The sequence below is a fragment of the Crotalus tigris genome, unplaced genomic scaffold (genome assembly GCF_016545835.1).
Source record: "Crotalus tigris isolate CLP2741 ecotype Arizona unplaced genomic scaffold, ASM1654583v1 scf7180000017725.2566008, whole genome shotgun sequence".
NCBI lineage: Eukaryota > Metazoa > Chordata > Lepidosauria > Squamata > Viperidae > Crotalus > Crotalus tigris.
The window spans coordinates 2,434,947-2,454,270 of NW_024096593.1; the positions used below are offsets into that span (position 1 = coordinate 2,434,947).

The following is a 19,324-nucleotide window of genomic DNA, read 5'->3' on the forward strand; positions in this document are numbered from 1 at the left end:
ATTCAAGCCAGCAATTAAATACAACAGTATAAGTAATTTCAAATAGAAAAAGCCTGTGGGAACTAAAAGTTTTTATATTCTAGATAGTAAATCTCCTGCTTATTTTAGTCTCACAATAAAACACAGATAAGATCATCCCTCCACAATCCCAGCATTCTACCACTGTATACCACTTTATAATGCCTTGGTATTATCATGCTAGGTAATTATAATGCCTTGGTAAAAGTGCACTTGGAATATTATATCCAGTTTTGGTCACCACAATATAAATAGATGTTGAGACTCTAGAAAGAATGCAGAGAAGAAAAAAAAAAAGACAGTTAGGGGACTGGAGGCTAAAACATATGAAGGAATGTTGCAGGAATTGGGTATGTATGGTTTAATGAAAAGAAAGACTAGTTGTGACATGATAGGCAGTGATCCAATATCTGAGTAGCTGTCACAAGGAAGAGGGATCAATCTATTCTCCAAAGCAACTGAAACCAGGACAAGAAGCAATGGATGGAAAGTAATCAAGGAGACAACCAATCTAGAACTAAGGAGAAATTTCCTGACAGTTACAACAGTTAATCCGTGGAACTGGTTGCTTCCAGAAATTGTGGGTGCTGGGCATTTTAAAGAAGAGATTGGATAACCATTTGTCTCAAAAGGTTTAGAGCAGTGATGGCGAACCTATGGAACAGGTGCCAGAGGTAGCACTCAGAGCCCTCTTTGTGAGCACGTGTGCCGTCGCCCCAGTCCTAGGCCTTCAGCTGGGTTTTATAAAACCTTTTCACTTTAGGCCTTTGCCGCCATGTGCAAAAAAAAAAAAAAAGGTTCAATCAGTCAATTTCAACTTCTTGCGGGAAAAAAAAGATCTTGCAAAGTTGGAATTGATTGATTGAACTTTTTAGTCCCACCCAGTCTGCCATTACCACTGCAGCCATGCCTACCCAATTGGCCACACCCAGCCAATGGGCCACACCCACCCAGCACTCGACAATGCATAAGTGGGGTTTGGGTTGCAGTTTGGGCACTCAGTCTCTAAAAGGTTTGCCATCACTGGTTTAGGGTTTCCTGCCTGAGCAATGGGTTGGACTAGAAGACCTCCAAGGTCCCTTCCAACTCTGTTATTCTATTATGACATGAAGTAATATCACTAATGCATGCTAATATATACTTGATTTAATTGTACATCAATCTCATCTTTCTACACTTATTGAAAATTGAAAAATCTAAAAAATGGAGGATAATTAGGCTACTTAATTCAATTAATCTCAGTTATTTTTTTGTGGTATAGTAACCATTAAGTTGATTTTGAGCAGTGACAAAAAAATTGACTAGGAAGATAAAACATATGGATATTATGCTCCATTAAAACTTTCTCTACTGTGTTAGTGGTTGTAAACATACCACAATACCAAGCTTTGTGGCAATGTCCAATTAGTCAACACTTTTCATTGAAAAAAATTGGAAAATTGTTCAACAATTCTTCCTAATATATCCTGCTGTGGTCTTAATATTTATACTTCTTAAGCACATAGGCAAACATAATATTATAATATCCTTCAGTTCATATTATTGTAAAATATTGGACAACCAAAATAGCTATTTCATTGGATCAGGGGAACTGAAAAATGTTGAAAATTTCCTTAATTAAACAATTAATGTAAGAAAAATACATTTGGAAAAATATCTATAAACTAGTTAAAATGTTATTTTGTCAACATAAGTTTTCTAATAGATTACTCTCATCTGCAAAGCTATTGTTTTGGATAGATATATTGAATATGATTGTTCACAGTATTGATTTCCCAAAATCACAAATGTGACCACAGACACAAACGCTCAACTTGAATTTGTTTTATTTATTCCCTTTTTTGTTTTGTTATTTAATACTACACTTTTATATATTGAGCCAATTTTTAATCAAATGTCATAAAACTGAAATATTTAAAAAAACATTTAGGATTTGTTTTTATTACAATGTAGTAAAAATCAGTTAGAAAATACAGCAACAGTATATGCAGATTGCATATACATGGTGTTAAAATGTTTAACATCACATATATATTAATGCTGTTTCTGACTGATGTAATAGTATATATAATATGTTATTAAATTAAAACTTACACTTTCATTGTAAATGTTTCCAAGGAATATACATGCATCCACAAGACTTTGGCTCAGCTGAACTTTCTTGGCAATATCCATGAACATTTCCAAGTATCTAATAGCTTCACCTTTTTTTCCCTGACTAGGGACAAAGAAACTTGATATTTATTGAAGAAATTCATTATATTATACAAGAATATAACCAAACATCCACCAAACAATCTGTGTATATAACCTTGTTTTTAAAAGTTATAGAATGTAAATATGAGTCAATATAGAAGAAAATGATAAATTGCAGCAACTGCTATAGGATAGATTCTTTCAAGATATAATGACTGCTTTTTAATTATAAACTTACACTACATACCATAGTTGCACTGACTTGTAGTGCATCATCACCAATAATCATCCGAGATCATTCCCAAATCTAACCTTAATGTTGGAAAATGAACACTGGTAAGATTTTTGCATACTTTTGATAAAGAAAGCTACATTAACAACACTTTTCCCATCAGTAATGCAATCTAGCTAAACCTGTTTGTAAATAAACATGATTTCAATACTTGCCTTGAACCTAAATGCCTAATGTAATCGTTCAGATACTAAATTGTGGAGCTATGAATAAACCCCAATTTCTACAATAATATAATAAATAATACAAAAATATATATTTATAATTGCAAAGGATTTTTTATTTAAAATGTAGGAGAAAAACAGTAAATACAAAAATAAACATGTATAATTTGTAGAGCAAAATATCAGTGGCATGCTTGAATCTAACATGCAAATGATTAAGGTGAACCAAATTAATGCAGTAGCTAACTTAGTTATAGATATAATGCTATCCATAACTAAAACTAAATTCTACTAATTTACATTTTCAAACTGTAGCTTAAAAATTGTATGAGATTAAAACTAATATTTTAAAATTTTGCAATAAAATGTATTCATTTGAGGTTATTTTATTACATTTTTGAAAAGGCCATCAGATATTATGAGGATATAAAATGCATTGCAAACATTTACTGCATGTCAAAGGGTTTCTAAAGTTTAAAGAAGAGCCACATTTTGAAAGGTCTTTTTTCTTTCAAAGAGGAAGAAATCAAACATTTCCACACAGAAGAACTGAACTGATTCATAGAAGTTAAAGGACAAGGTTAAAATGTTATACAAATATTAATTCCAGTTTTTCTAGTTTTCTATATGCAGTGCACAGGTGCAACTTGAACAACATATTATATGGTATAATCACTAGATTCATTCAACCAGGCCTTAGAGAGTTAAAAACATATATTCTGAGAAAAGTACTCTTCGGTCCAAAGAATGAGAATGAAACTGTGCAGAATATTTGTGTATCAAGGTGATTCCAGTTTCCAATTGGGAAAACAGGACCGTTAACACCCACATCCCCTGACAACTGTCCAATTATGTATATCACACTTGGCCTACTGTTTGCAGTAGAAGTAATCAATAAAGGATGTGGTTGAGTGAACATAGATTTTGGTTGAACCAATGCATGAAATCTTAATCATTTACTCAGAGTGAAGAAATCAAATAGAACAGAGATGAAACAGCTACCAAGGGGGTTGTTGATTGTGCCACCATGTTTGTGGGTTGGATGGCTGAAAGTAATAAATCAAATGGAACCAGTGACAGGAGAAAATGAATAAAGGTTTTCTTAATGCAATGAATTAATAGAAATGTTTTTGAGGATATTTGGATAGTTTTTGAGATTGCCCAGTTAGATTCCACATTTCATTTATAAAAAATAAGGATGCTACTATACCATTCAATTTCAATAAAGCAAATGGAAAATAAAAAGGGGGAAAGGAATTAATGAGAATAACAACCAAAAGGAAATATGCTTCTACAGAGTTTTACTTCCGCCATGAGTGTAAAACTCTGCTACAAAATTAAAATAAGATTGAAGAAGTCTGAAATACAACAATGGAGGAATCAAACTCTGCAAATAAATAGCATTAAATAATAATCTGCCTATATCTAGAATTTAAAACAACACTTTTATTTTATTTAGAGATAAACAAAATCTTGTCAGTGAAACCATATTTTCAGTAAAATACAAACTTATATTAGAATGCACAAGTTATTATCCACAAGGAAAAAAAAACATATTTGGCCAACATCACGATGCTGTGATTAGAATTAACTGTAAGATTTGAGAATAAAACTAGTATTTTTTTTTTAAAAAAATATTTGGAATATGTTGAAAAACACAACATATACTTTTACACTGAAAATAAATCTGTAGAAAGTTCTTCTGTATGAGCTCTTTATATTGTTAAGATGGACCATCTTTATATGCACAAGGTAATTATGAATAATTATTTAATTAATTTATAATTAAGCAAAATATAATATTTTTAGAGTATTACAATAATTAAATTATTTAATATAAATGCTTCAATCTATGAAGCATTCATATGAAACACTTTTCCAATCCAATCAATATTTATGAAAAACATGAAAAAAAGAATGTACTAAATCTATTTTAGTCATTGAATATCCTATTGTACCACTCTACGTATAATAAATCAGAAGTTTATATGCACAAATCGGTATTACTTAAACATTTGAACCCAGGAAGTGTCTATATTTTTGAACTATTGCATTTGCAATTATCCTAAAATTTTGGAAGGCGGGGGGCTTGCAGGAGCCAAATAATGACAGTAGAACTATATCTATCATTAAGTCCTAAATCCTTTGATAAAGAATCAGGAGGTCATATGGGACTTTAGAACTAGGAAATTCAGTTCAACTTGAGATAATATGTTCTAAAAAATGCAATCTCTCTGTCGAAACAAAAGTTGCATTGGCAGCTGGGCATCTATTGTAATTTAAAACCCAAATCTCCATAATTTAAAAGTTTAATTCACATAAACATATACACTATGTGCAATTATATGATACTGTACCAACTTCATTTATTTCAATAGGACTTGTGTACTGCTCTGAAATGAATCATGCATTTGCACAGTATGAGGGTAAACAAGTATGAATTAAAAATAAAATAAAGAGAGAAAACAGGGTTGGGTTGTTTTTTTTTGACAATTTAAGTGGTAATGACAATTATCATTATATCAACTACCTTAAAAATTAATTCTGTGAAAGTGTAATAAAATGCTTGCAGCATATTAACGGTAAATAACAGATTTTTTTAGGTTATGCAGCATAAAAGAACTGTAGTTGGGCAGCGAAAAATTAACTCATAATTAAAGGCTCTGAGAACTCTGTAGAGTCCCAAAGGAGTCTGTCCACTGAGCCTCTGCAAAGTTCATTGCTGAAGATTTGCACCGTTTTAGTCAGCTTTTCTGGGAGAATGATTAGTATTGTCTAATCAGCAAATGGTTGTGAATGTTTCAATTATTCCAAAAGCAAAGATTTATCAGAACTACCACCCATAGTTTCCCTTTGCATTTCTGGGTTTCATTGCTTCCTTCCTTCCAAATGGGAAGCAATATAGCCTGCTGTCATACAAAGCAAGTATGTCTTAACCATTTCCACAGCTGAATTAAATTAAAATGATAGCAAGACAAGAATATGCCAACCTACCTTAAAAGGACCCGAGCTACTGTTTGATATGCTCTCCCTAATCCAACATAATCTTCCAGTTGTTTGGATATATTCAGATAAGTATTTAACTTCTATAAAAGAAAAGAAGATAAAACAGTTTTTTCTGCTTTGATAAATATACTGAGGAATAAATAGAGGTAGCTTGGTTGATAATATTTGGAAATATTCATTTAAGGATTTTATTATAATAGTTTCACTTCAGTCTAAGCATCATGCTTATTGTATATCATTTAATTAAATAAAAAGCATTACTAACTAGCCTAAAGGAAAGTAAACCAATGGATTCTGATTAATAAGGTTGTTCTTACAGGGCTCCTACAAGTACATCATCTTTATCCATATATGTAGTACTACAGCAATAGTTACGATGAGAAGTTTTCAAATTATGTCCAAAATAACCAGTTGCAATATGTTGTATATAATTTGAAGAAAAATAGTATCGAAAACAAATTGCTAGAAAGAAGTTCCCTGAGGATGGGCTCCAGCATGAGTCCGAAAACTCGGAAGACCAAATCTCTGGTCCCGGTGACCAGCCTAGATTGGATCCTAAAACAAGTTGTTTTATCCAGATATACTACATATAACTTCTTTACATAAATATTTTGTTAATTTTGGAATCAGTCAACTAGTATCACCTCTTCTATAAGCAAAGTTGCTATAGTGAAACTTATTATCTTAATTTAACTAAAACACTGCCATCATCTCCATGGCCTACTTTTTAAAATCATGCATTTGAATGAGCAGTAACAAAATGTACATATATAATGACATTTCAATTTTTCTTCTACTTCTCATGGTACTTTCATTCAATCTATTACACAAGTCTCCAAAGACTATCTTTGGAAATCCTTTTTTGCAAATTTTTAATAAAAGATTAGTGAATGTCAGTTTCCAAGTTTAATGGGGAATAGGAGATTAAAAAGACTACAGCGAGAAATATGCGCAAACTATAAAGCCTGTCTGGATGAACAGGTGTATTAATTGTGTGAACCGCAAGCATCTTCAACCAAAGTAAACTCAATTAGAACTGGGGATAAATCATTCAGATATTGATAGCTAATTTTTCTATAAACACTGCAGAAGCTAAAGTGCATTTCAATCAGGTCACTTGGAATAATATTTGCAACTTTTAATGTAAATCTGTATGGTTAGGTTCATAGAACATGTTAAGTCATATTATAGTTAGTTTTATTGTACCTTTGCATATAAGGTGAAGAGTTTCTTTAGTTTCTAATTTACAGCTATACTAATTTATAGCACAAATACTATTTATTTATTGAACAAGTCATATACAAATAATATATACACCCTGTCTGTGCAGTGGAGTTCATATTAATATATAGCATGGTCAATTTGAGCCATTCAGCCAACAAAAAGACATTTACTTTCTAAAATACAGATAAGAATTAGAAATATTTCAACATACTCTTCTGGATCTCAAAATAAATTGTTTTGATTCATACCTTCCAACATAAAGTATATGCAGAGTGACATTTTGTTCTACAGCTTTGGCCTTTAAGACATTTTTGTTACAATGCAGGTATATATTATAGACATATATGTGATATGCACATTTTAGTATAAATGGTATCTAGAATACATTGTAATACTCAATAAACAGACTGGTTTTTTTATAATATCCCACCACAGATTCCTATAGTAATGGCAGGTCGGATTTATTAAAAAATACGTATAAAATTGACTTCTCAAAATAGTCTGATCTGTTGATGATAAAACCTTAATTGTGAATGATATACAGTCCAGAGTTGTGAATTTAGGACAGTATAGAAATTATATTAATGAATAAATAAGTGCAGTGATTGAAGTATCTAATAATGTTTGAAGCATTCATTTATTATACAGCTTCTTCTAATCCTATTGTTCTACTGTTCCTAAGACCATTTTCATATTAAACTGACCTAACACTGAGTTATCATATTTTATTTGATGCCCATTAAAACAAATACAGGTATCTTTTATATAATTGTATTGCCAAATGGAGATGCTTGAGATAATTTAAAAGCTTTTTTTATGGGAAAAGCATTAAAAGCCAAACTTAAAAGATGGTACTATAGGCACTAACCTGAAATAGCATCTCCCTGACATAGCAAGAGAAGAATGGGTCATTTGCAGGGCTCTAAATCTCCACGTGTCTACTGGAGTAGTTTGAGAATCAACTTGATCAACAGAGATACTCCACTAGACCAGAGATAAGAAACTATCTTAAAAGAAATATATCTTGGTAAATAGATACAAGACTGAAAAACTCATTTTTTGCCTTAGGGTTTTGTGACTGTTTAGGCACAAATATAATAGATTTTAACCCATCTTAGAACCATGTACTCTGTTTATAATATATATTTGAAAAACATATTATTCACTCTTTTTGGTATGTACAATATAATCATAATATAGTATACTTTTTAAAAAAAAATATAGGATATTTATTATCTGTATCTTATAATTAGTCTCTTTCCATGGATCTATATTTTAGTTATATGTGGAATAAAAAGTACTAGTGCAAATCTAAAGTTTTTATAAAATTTTCATAAAAATATTTCTTTATGAAGGCAAATGTCTGGTGCAATAATCATTATTCATATTTAAAATAGTATTTGGTTTCACTGTAAGTATAATAATTATTCCTGAGTTTATGTTTCTAATATTGTGATTCTTTTACCTTAAATCAATCCTCCTTTAGGATGACCTTTGCCAGAATGGATCAGGATATTTTGCAATAACAGAATTATCTTTGCAATAACAGAATTATCTTTTCAAGGCAATAGGGTACAGGGTAACAACATTTCTACCTTGTATTTGCAAAGATATTTTTCAGATGGTTAATTCTGCTGGTGAAAATATGAGGCAAAAGAATTATGTTATCTAGAATATGCACTCTGTATATAAATATATATATATTTATATATTAAGTAACATATATTGTCAATATGATTTTTTCCCCTCAGTGTAATAGTAGGATATTTAATTTTACATGGTTAATGGCAGTCTCTGGATTAAAATAAAATGAATTCAAGTCCATATATATAAATGTCAGCTAATCTGTCTTCTAGAGTGGAAGCTTCAGTGGAAATATATTAGTAGTATGAAGAAATTATAGCAAATATTAAAACAGGGCATTCCAATTGAATAAAATAAAATAAAAATCTATAGTACAGACAGAGGTGATACAAAAAGCATTGAATTTTTTTTAAATACTCTAATCCAATAGTAGGTCTAAATTGTATTTATGTTGTCTTATCATTAAATATGTATTTCCAGGGGTCAGACTTCAGAATGGAGGTCAGCTTCAACCCAACATTGGAGCTATGGGCTTTGTCTTACAGATAACATAGGATAACATTCTTTTTTATCAATATCCATAAATCTGTCTGCACCAGCTTGAATTTCCCTTCTGTTATATAAAAACCAATGTAGAAATTGCCAACTGCAATACACAGACACTCATGCACATTCTGTATACTATTTGCCTTCTACTTTAAAGTATATTTTTATGACATCTTTATGAATGGCTGTTTTTGACTATTTTGTCCTTTCTAAAATAGTTTTTAACTCTCTCTCATATTACCTCTGGTCTGAACTAATACATTATGATAATCATTAGCTACCCTTTCCTCATAAATTTGAGTAATCTTGTAGTTATCAATTCTGTAATTTAAGTATACTTTATGGAAAGAAGTACTTCTTTGATCAATCCTGAATCTTTCACTATTTACCTTCATTTGCTTATCCTGGTTCTAGTATGAGATACATAGACAAAATGTTCGTTTTTCTTTTCTACACATTTTGCCTATTTGATACACTTGTATAAACCGAATAATCTTCAAACAGACTTCCAAGATTATTTGACAATGTCTTTATGTTGAAAGAGGCCATTTAGCCCATCACATTCAACCCTTTGTTTTGTGTACAGAAATGAAAACATCCTTGACAGATGGGCTATAGCCTGTGCTAGAAAACATCTGTTTGAATGAAGATCACATATCCATTCCTTCTCCCAATATCAAATTGCTTTTCTCCACTTTTGGCTAACATTTTTCCACTCTTTTAAATTTTATTGCATCCTTTTAGAAGTGAGTGGCCAAATCTATATACAGTGTTCTAAGTATGACCACATCATTATTTGTGACATTTTCAATTGTTAGCATGGAATTCATCTTTTTCGCAGCAGCTAAATAGATAGAGACTGACATTTTTATCAATCTATTCCAATCTGAAATTTGTTTCCTGGTCTGTCACTCCCAATTAAGATCTCAGGCTTAAGATTTTTGCCTCAATATTTATAACTTTATATAAGCTGCTTATACTCGCTTAAATAATACAATTTAAAAATATTATACTACATTACATATAACATCTATCCACCCTCTCTGTTCTGTGGCACAGAAAATATATTAAGAATTTTCCAATTTCATATCCAAACTAAGTTAAAACATGAGATTTAGATTTTCAACTATAAGGTTTCCACAGCTGTGTATTACAGTATATGGCACTATATAAGCACCAATAATTTTATATTGATGCTTATGATACGATGATGCTCAGAGATTCTGGTTTGACAATCTGTCTTAAATAAAATTTTTATTTTATTCAGAAAATCAAGATAATATATAAACTCCAAAAAACAGGAAAAAGAAATTTTATAAAAACAAGAGAGATAAAATATTAGAAAAGTAAAAAAAATGCATTAAAAAAACAAAAGACAAAAACACACATGCACATATTATCTCCCTAATTAAATACTAATAAATATATTGGAAAAATATCAGTTTTCCCTGCTTTGCAAAACAGGACCCAAATTTATAAACTTCTACCTCTATTTGCAACCAATTTGACTCATCACCTGTCTACCATATATAAAGGCAAAGTAGTTAACAGGTGAATCAACAGCAAAGTTAACAACAACAACAATAGAGTTGAAAGGAACTTTTGAGGACTTCTAGTCCAACCCCCTGCTCAGACAGGAAACCCTATACCATTTCAGACAAATGGTTGTCCAGTCTCTTCTTAAAAACTTCAGTGTTGGGACATTCACAACTTCTGGAGGCAGGTTGTTCCACTGATTAATTGTTCTAACTCCCAGGAAATTTCTCCTTAGTTTTAGGTTGTTTCTCTCTTTGATTAGTTTCCATCTGTTGTTTCTTGTCCTGCCTTCAGGCACTTTGGAGAATAGCTTGACTCCCTCTTTGTGGCAACCTGTGAGATATTGGAACACAGCTATCATGTCACCCTTAGTCCTTCTCTTCATTAAACTAGATATACTCAATTCTAGCAACATGTTTTAGTCTCAAGTCCTCTAATCATCTTTTGTTGCTTTTCCCTGTACTCTTTCTTTACATCATGTTGACCAAAACGGGATGCAGTATTCCAAGTGTGGTCTTACCAAGACATTGTAAAGTGGTATTAACACTTCACATGATTTTAATTCTATCCTTCTGTTAAACTTCAAAGCCCTCTGTTAACAATATATCATTGTATTTAACTCCTAGAAAGTCTACAGCAGTTTCTTATCTACCATAAATCACTACAACCCAGTGGTGGGATTCAGTCGGTTCGCACCACTTCGGCAGAACCAGTAGCTAATTTTTTGTTGCCCAGGCCCAGAATGGACTTCTGGAAGCGGCATCCACACAAAGAACCATTTTTTCACATATTTGAGTTCCACCACTGCTACAATCATTATGTCAGGCCTCCATCAGAACCTGAATCTGCAGAGGAAAATGAGCTGGAACGTGACCCTATGGAGGTCGAGTGAGAGAGGTCTGTAGTTTCAGAGGAATGTGGGGAAGAGCAGGCAGAGGCAGGCCAGGGCCTTTCAGGATGGGACAGGATGAACAGGAGAGACAGAGTTCAGGCAATGAGCAGCCATCCTACTTATAGCCATCCCCACCTGATACTAGAGCACGGAGAGTGGAGAGAAGGCAGGAACAATGCAGGCAGGCTCAACTACTTGGGAGGAGAGCATCCTGCTCCTCTCCACAAGGCAAACCTGGAGACTGAGATTTAAGGAGAAGCTATGGGGAGAGGCATTTGCCGGGAACAAACGCTGATTCCTTGGAGTTTTGTGTGTGTTGTTGCTGATCTCTTGTTCTGTGACTTCTGCTTGGAAACCCAGAAACTGTGACCATTGGACTGGCTGACAATGTTGCTTGGATGTTCAAAGATGTCGGACTGTATTTTGGCTTCCCTTTTGAAACTGCTCAGGCAAGCGTGTATTCACACAGACTCGTTAGGTTTATGATGTATATGTCATTCCTTGTTATCTACATGGCCATGAGTAAATTCCTCTCCTAATCAGACTGCACGTGAAACTACTTGCAGCCAGAAGCGGCTGAAGGTGTGTGTGTCTTCGTTTGTTTGGAGGCTTACCTGAAACGTGGGAGCATTAGGGGAAAAATTGGAGCAATTAAAAGGTGGTTTGAATTGCCAGCTGACTGCATTGCCTCTGCGCTGTGCCCTGGGTTATCACACATTATCTCTGATAATCCAGCATCAAATATCCTAGTTTGATTCTTAATAATAAAACTTTTCCTTAAGATTTTGGTTGAAAACTTTTCCAGCAATTGTTATATTATTTCTCAAAATCATAAACCTCTGTTATCGATCCATTTTTCCAGTTCAAATTGTTTTCTAGTTAGATATAGTAAATCCATTCCCTAATCGCCATCAATCTTCTTAAGAAAGTCCAGTTCATTTATCAATTTTGTTAACTCTAAATCTGTAGAATTCATATCCCTTTCAGTCTTCTCCAATGAACATGCAGTCTCAATTTGTGAGCTTTGGGTACAGTTACTTGTATCTGGTTACCTTATTTAGACTGATTTAAAACTTCTTATTTATCAAACTTTTTACTAAAGTTTTAATTTGAACTTGTAGGTTAAAAAGCAATCTTTTTTTGAAGAGCCCAGATGGCTTTATTGTTAAGCTTGTACAAATACAATGTTTGCATTTTTAATATAGTCCTGTAACTGGGTATTCACAACCAGACATAAACAGTTCCTTTCTTCCAGGATAGAGGAATTATAATAAAGTAGTCCCAGAGAATGTTGAGATAATATTTCTCACAATAAAGAACAGAAAAAAAATTCCATGAAGCATTAACAAATTAAGACCAGAGGTTTTTAAAAGTTAAGAAAATGTAGTGAAAATTTGCTGTAAATGAAAATCAAAAAAGTCACTTGCACTACTCAGAAAATCTTTGTTGACTTCCATATGGAGAAAGCAAAAGTAATTCAGAACACAGTGAAATAGTGAAAAAAAATCATTAAAGTATTTATGTTAAAATCCAGCAAGGGATTAAAGTAAACCAACTTTCAACCAGTCAATTAATTTTTAAAAGAAAAATCAAGATAAAAAAGAAAAAATCAAACTGCAGTAAAACCCAGGCATCCTTAAAAAAACAGAACTAAGAGGAAAGATGGAACCCAACTCTCCGAATAGTCCTACTGGGAACTGCAATCCTCAAGATTCCTCTTCCCAGGAGGGTCCATGGTCATCTGAGGGTCGTCTTCGGTCATTCTGCTTCCATTCAGATCTAGGAAGATGGCTGCCAAAGAACCTGCTTTGGCAACAAAATCAGCTATTTGTCAGCAGGAGGAACAAATTCCCTGCTGCTCAACACACTATCTTGGGGAAAGTCCCCTGGTTGGACAATCTGGCGGAGAATCTTTTTAGGCCAAGTGCTCAGGAACCAATGTAACACAATATTGTTTGAGTTTGTATAATAAAGAGCACTACTTAACACTAATTTTGGTAGGCCTATGCAATGTTAACTGAATATAAGATTGCATAGAATACACTTATATTAACAACCTGATTTAGTTATTGTTATGTCCTGAGCCTTGCAAGCAGGCTCGGGGCATTGCAGGCGGTCCCGGGCAGGTGCAAGCTGCCCGGGACCAAACAGGCTGTCGCCAGTACGTGTGCGCATGCGCGGGTGCTGGCGCGCCAAAAGTAGTAGATTGACCCGGGAAAGGCCTATGAAAGGAGGCCGAGAGTTTTGGGCGTTGCCGCCATATTCCAATGTAAGCTGAACTGAAGAATAAAGGTTTCTTGAGAACTACAACTGCTTCTCGTGTCTTACCATTTCGCGACGGACTCAACACTGGCGACGAGGATGGGATTGCCTTACATCGAAGAAGAAAAGGTGTAAGCTTACCCGAGTGAGTCCGGAGCGGCAGGAACAGCGTTGACTCGGCAGCTACCCGACAATCCAGTGCGCATTCGGGGGTAGGCTGGATGATAGACCCTTCCTGATTCGAAATGGCAAAGATTGGAAGGCTTTCGAAATTCGACGTCTCACATCCAGAGAGGTGGGAGTCCTACGTAGCCAGGGTGGAAAACTACCTCAAAGTGAACCAGGTGAGGGAAGAGAGCTTGAAGGCTGCCACCCTGCTGTGCGTTTGCGGTCAAGACGCATTCAAAATCGCTGAGAACCTCGCAGCACCTGTTCCTTTAGAGTCTGTCAGCTACGCAGATCTAAAGAAGTTACTGAAGGAGCACTTCCAGCCTAAGATGTCCGTCATCGCATGGCGCCACACCTTCGAACAGAGGGATCAACGACCCGGAGAATCGGCCAAGGAGTACATCGCCGCACTGAGGAAAGCCGCCAAACACTGCGAGTTCAAGGACCTCGAGGAACGACTAAGGGACCGGTTTGTATGCGGGCTAAGGCATCGAGAGTTGCAACAGAGACTTTTCACCAAGGAGGACTTGTCTTTCTAAGATGCCTTGAGAGAGGTCACCGCAGAAGAAGCAGCGGGCGGCGCCATCAAGAACATGCGGCCGATCAGAAACAGTCTAGATGCTGCGTCTGTGCACCAGGAAGAAGTCCAAAGAAACTCCGAGGAGGATCCGGACGAGGAAGTGGACCGTCTCCACCCCACAAAGGAAGAAAAACCAAGAGGAAGCTCTTCAGCTCTCCCTAAGTACATCGGTTGTGGAGGTCGCCACAAGAGAGCCGACTGCAAGTTCCGCTCCACTATCTGCCGGACATGCGGAAAACAAGGACACATTGCAGCTGTGTGCCTGGGCCGTCAGAAGGTACAACCTCAAGAAGAATTGCGCCTGAAAGGTACCAGGGTCCCCAGCCAGAATAGGGTGGGGTTTTGCGCTTCGCGAAGAAGCATCTACAGGACAGGCACACACAAGCCCATTAAGAAAAAGCTGTCACTTAAGGTGAAGCTACAAGGGGTTCCATTAACTATGGAACTGGACACGGGGTCTGCACTTTCGATCATTTCTATGCACACATTTAGGAAGATTTGTTCCGGCAGCAGAACCCAGGCCAAGTTGAGGCCTTCTGACATTGTGCTAACGGATTTTCAAAACTCCAGAGTGTGTGTTAAGGGGGAGGCCACCCTTAACGTACAGTATAAGGATTTTGAGGGTCCACTAGACCTACTAGTAGTAGAGGGTGAACGAACGAGTCTCATAGGACTCGAGTGGTTTGAGGCCTTGGGGATACACGTCACAGGGCTCAACAGCCTACAAACACTCGACCTACAGGAAGTCTGCAAAGAATTTGCAGACGTTTTCAGCCCCCAGCTGGGCACATTCAAAGGACCTCCTGTGTCGTTAAAGCTAGACCCCACGGTCACTCCCATTAGAATTAAAGCAAGAAGGGTCCCTTTTGCTTTAAAGAGTAAAATTGACACTGAATTGGATAAACTGATCCAACAAGGAATTCTAGAACCAGTTGACTCCAGCCCATGGGAGACCCCCATTGTGACGCCTCTTAAGGCAAATGGGGACATTCGCATCTGTGCTGATTACAAATGCACTCTAAATAAGGCATTGCAGCAACATGCCTATCCTGTTCCTGCGGTCAGTCATATCCTGGCCTCCCTCAAGGGGGGGCGCGTTTTTGCAAAGCTTGACCTAGCTCAAGCATATCAACAGCTACCTGTTGATGATGACGCTGCTATAGCTCAGACTATTGTGACCCACAGAGGGGCTTTCAAGGTAAAGAGACTTCAATTTGGAGTAAATGTCGCTCCTAGGATTTTCCAAAGCGTAATGGAAAACACACTACGGGGTATACTAGGGGTTTGCCCCTATTTTGATGATGTCTTAATTGCAGGAGATTCCACACACATTCTAGCTGAAAGGCTAAGGGCTGTCCTATTAAGGTTCAGGAAAACGGGACTCAAACTCAAGAAGGACAAATGTAAAATTGGGGTACCTTCTACTGAGTTTCTGGGGTTCAAAATTGATGCTGCTGGGATTCATCCTGCTGAATCCAAACTAAAAGCCATTATGCAAGCCCCTAGGCCAAAGTCTAAGGCCGAACTACAGGCTTTTCTGGTCCTTCTGAATTTCTACAATTCCTTTCTTCCACACAAGGCTAGTGTAGCTGAGCCTCTTCACAGGCTATTAGATAAACAGGCAGTGTGGCAGTGGTCACAAACACACGAGGCTAGTTTCAATGAGGTCAAGGCCTTGCTAACAGTGTACTTGCTCACTTCAATGAGTCCCTTCCTGTGTGCATCGCTTGTGATGCTTCCCCTTATGGGGTGGGTGCTGTACTGAGCCACCTCAGGCTGATGGAACTCAGGTTCCTGTTGCATATTACTCCAGGACATTGTCTTCAGCTGAGCGCAACTATGCTCAAATAGACAGGGAGGCCTTAGCTGTTGTTGCTGGAATTAAAAAATTCCATGATTTTTGTATGGAAGGCATTTCACGGTCTTCACTGACCATAAGCCTTTGTTGGGACTGTTTACCACATGTAAACAAACTCCCCAAATCATCTCTCCCAGGATGCTCAGGTGGTCTATCTTTTTGTCTGCATATGATTTTTCCCTACTTCACAAGCCTGGGAAGGAAATGGGCCATGCTGATGGCCTCAGTAGATTACCCCTGCCGGTAATAGAGGCTGACCCCATGCCAGCCATCAATATTCTCTCCATTCAAGCCTTGCCCGAGTCCCCCCTGAATGCCAGGGATGTAGCCGCTGAATCAGGCACAGATCACACACTTTCACATGTCCTTTCTTGGGTTTTGTCTGGATGGCCTGAGCACTGTCCTAGTCCTGAGTTTCAGAGTTTCTGGTCTAAAAGGAATGAGTTGTCCACCTCTCAGGGTTGTCTGCTTTGGGGAAGCAGAGTTGTCATTCCCACCTCAATGAGGACTAGGGTCTTAGATTCCCTCCACGAGGGTCATCCTGGCATTGTACGAATGAAGGCTCTTGCACGCAGCCACTTGTGGTGGCCAGGTGTAGACAAAGACATAGAAGCTAAGGTGCATGCTTGCCACCTTTGTCAACGCTCACGCCCTGAAATGCCCCAAGCTCCTGTGCATAGATGGGAGGAAACACAGTCTCCATGGTCTAGGGTGCACATTGACTACGCTGGGCCCTTTCAGGGTCAATTCTTCTTGGTCCTCGTTGACAGCCATTCAAAATGGCTTGAGGTTGTACCTGTCTCTTCCACCACCACTGCAAAGACTATTCAGGTACTGAGGGGGATTTTTGCTGCACACAGGCTCCCAGACGTCATTGTGTCTGACAACGGCCCTCAATTCACTTCCTCCGAATTCCAAGCTTTCTTGCAGGCTAACATGATTCGTCATGCCACTTCTGCATCTTTCCACCCGTCCACCAACGGTATGGCTGAACGCATGGTTCGCATCACCAAGGACGTCTTGAAGAGGCTCACCTACGGGGACTGGCATCACAGGTTGGCTGACTTCCTCCTTTCTTATCGCACCATACCGTCCACTTCTACAGGGAGAAGCCCAGCTGAACTTCGTTGGGGGCGCAAACTGACTACCAAGCTTGACCAGTTGCATCCGGACAGACTGCCTCCTTCTGTCTCACACCCCAGGGCACCTAGGCAACTACTTGTGGGTGCCCCGGTTTGGACTCGTAATTACAGGCCTGGTCATACATGGGTCCGCGCATCTATATCCAGGGTCACAGGTCCTCTATCCTACGAGGTATCCCTGGATAATGGTCGTGTCCTGCGTCGGCACATTGACCAACTTCGCCCTAGACGGGACCTTCCCGCTGAGACTCCTGGGTCTTTTCCAGGGGGGAGGGGAGCCCTTTGGGCAAAGGGAGGGGCATGGAATGCTGCCCTTTACCAATGAGGGAGCCACAAACGGCCCATCCCAAAATTCCGCGAGTGCTCCAAACAGGAATTCTAGGAGCTTAACCAGTTATCAGGCATTCACGCCTACTCCAGCCAAGGAGTTACCCCGGGGGCACAATCACTACTCGCCCGCACCACTCAGTACTCCAGTCAGGGAGGATACCCGGGAGCATCCCAATAAACCATACCCCGCAAGAGAACTGGCACACACTCCTCATAGTTGGCCTGACCTTACCCCTAGTACTAGAAGGGGGCAAACACACAGGGAGGTGGTCGAGGAACCAAATCCCGACTACAACACCTCTGACTACACTTAGGGGACAACTGAGTTTTGGGACAGTACTGAAACCCACACAAGCCCGGACACAGAATGGGATTCAGGGGATAGACAGAGTCCTGACAGGTCTACGACGGACCTAGGAGATTCTACAGAAACGCCCAACAGTGACAGTCACTTAGAAGGGCGAGAGAGCCTACAGCTAGGCGGGACAACCAGGTCATACACTGGAAGAAGCCCTGGCCTGACGAGCCCGGTGGGCAAGCAAGCAGGCCAGGCATTGGAGCACAGTCCTTGGGAGTCACCAAGGCATAACAAGGGGAACAGGCACACATCACCCCTCAGTCAGGGGGTACCTGTCAGACACCCAGAGCTTAGGAGGTCACAGAGAGCAAGGAAATCTCCTAAGTACTTAGAGGATTACATAACACTATTGGCTAAACAGAGCCAGTAGAAGGGTAGAAACACTAAGGCAATGGAAACGGGGGGAACTCCAAACATTGGGGGAGCAGAGCATTGTACTAAGAGTGGGTTGTGTATTATTATGGCATTGGTCGTAGTTTTAGCCCGGGGGAAAGGGGTGTTATGTCCTGAGCCTTGCAAGCAGGCTCGGGGCATTGCAGGCGGTCCCGGGCAGGTGCAAGCTGCCCGGGACCAGACAGGCTGTCACCAGTACATGTGCGCATGCGCGGGTGCTGGCGCGCCAAAAGTAGCAGATTGACCCGGGAAAGGCCTATAAAAGGAGGCCGAGAGTTTTGGGTGTTGCCACCATATTCCAATGTAAGCTGAACTGAAGAATAAAGGTTTCTTGAGAACTACAACTGCTTCTCGTGTCTTACCATTTCGCGACGGACTCAACAGTTATCATATGTGAATGTATTAGAAGATTTTTACACTATTAGTTTAATATTTGAAAGTTTTCATACATGAGAAAATGCATATTCATATTGATTCCTAATACCAATTCTGCCATCCACCAACTTTGCTATGAAGAGAAGCAAGAAAATGTAAGTGAAAAATGGAGAAGCTATATGATTATGTATTTTGAAGAATAACAAAGTGTAATATTACTTCCAATTTACAGGACATTTTGTATACTGGGATGTATGAAATATACTGTGCATTTCAGATTCTCTTTAAATTAATTTATTTCTATTTCTATTGATTTCATATTTCATCATCAGTAACCAATTAAGATACTTCTGTTTTCATTTGTAGTGTTAAAGTTCCAGCTGATGATCCCAACAAAACA

The 19,324-nt window shown here is 37.8% G+C and overlaps 1 protein-coding gene across 6 annotated transcripts in view; it reads right to left on the reverse strand.

Annotated features, from left to right (window-relative positions):
• Window positions 1-19,324, reverse strand: part of TTC29 (tetratricopeptide repeat domain 29) — a 118,980-nt gene that overhangs the window by 30,386 nt on the left and 69,270 nt on the right. For all 6 annotated transcript variants that reach the window (XM_039339008.1, XM_039339004.1, XM_039339003.1 and 3 more), the window contains 2 exons: window positions 5,665-5,756; window positions 2,113-2,236 (listed from right to left, as the gene is read on the reverse strand). In XM_039339008.1, coding sequence (XP_039194942.1) covers window positions 2,113-2,236; window positions 5,665-5,756 — 216 coding nt within the window. The remainder of the gene's footprint in view (window positions 1-2,112; window positions 2,237-5,664; window positions 5,757-19,324) is intronic.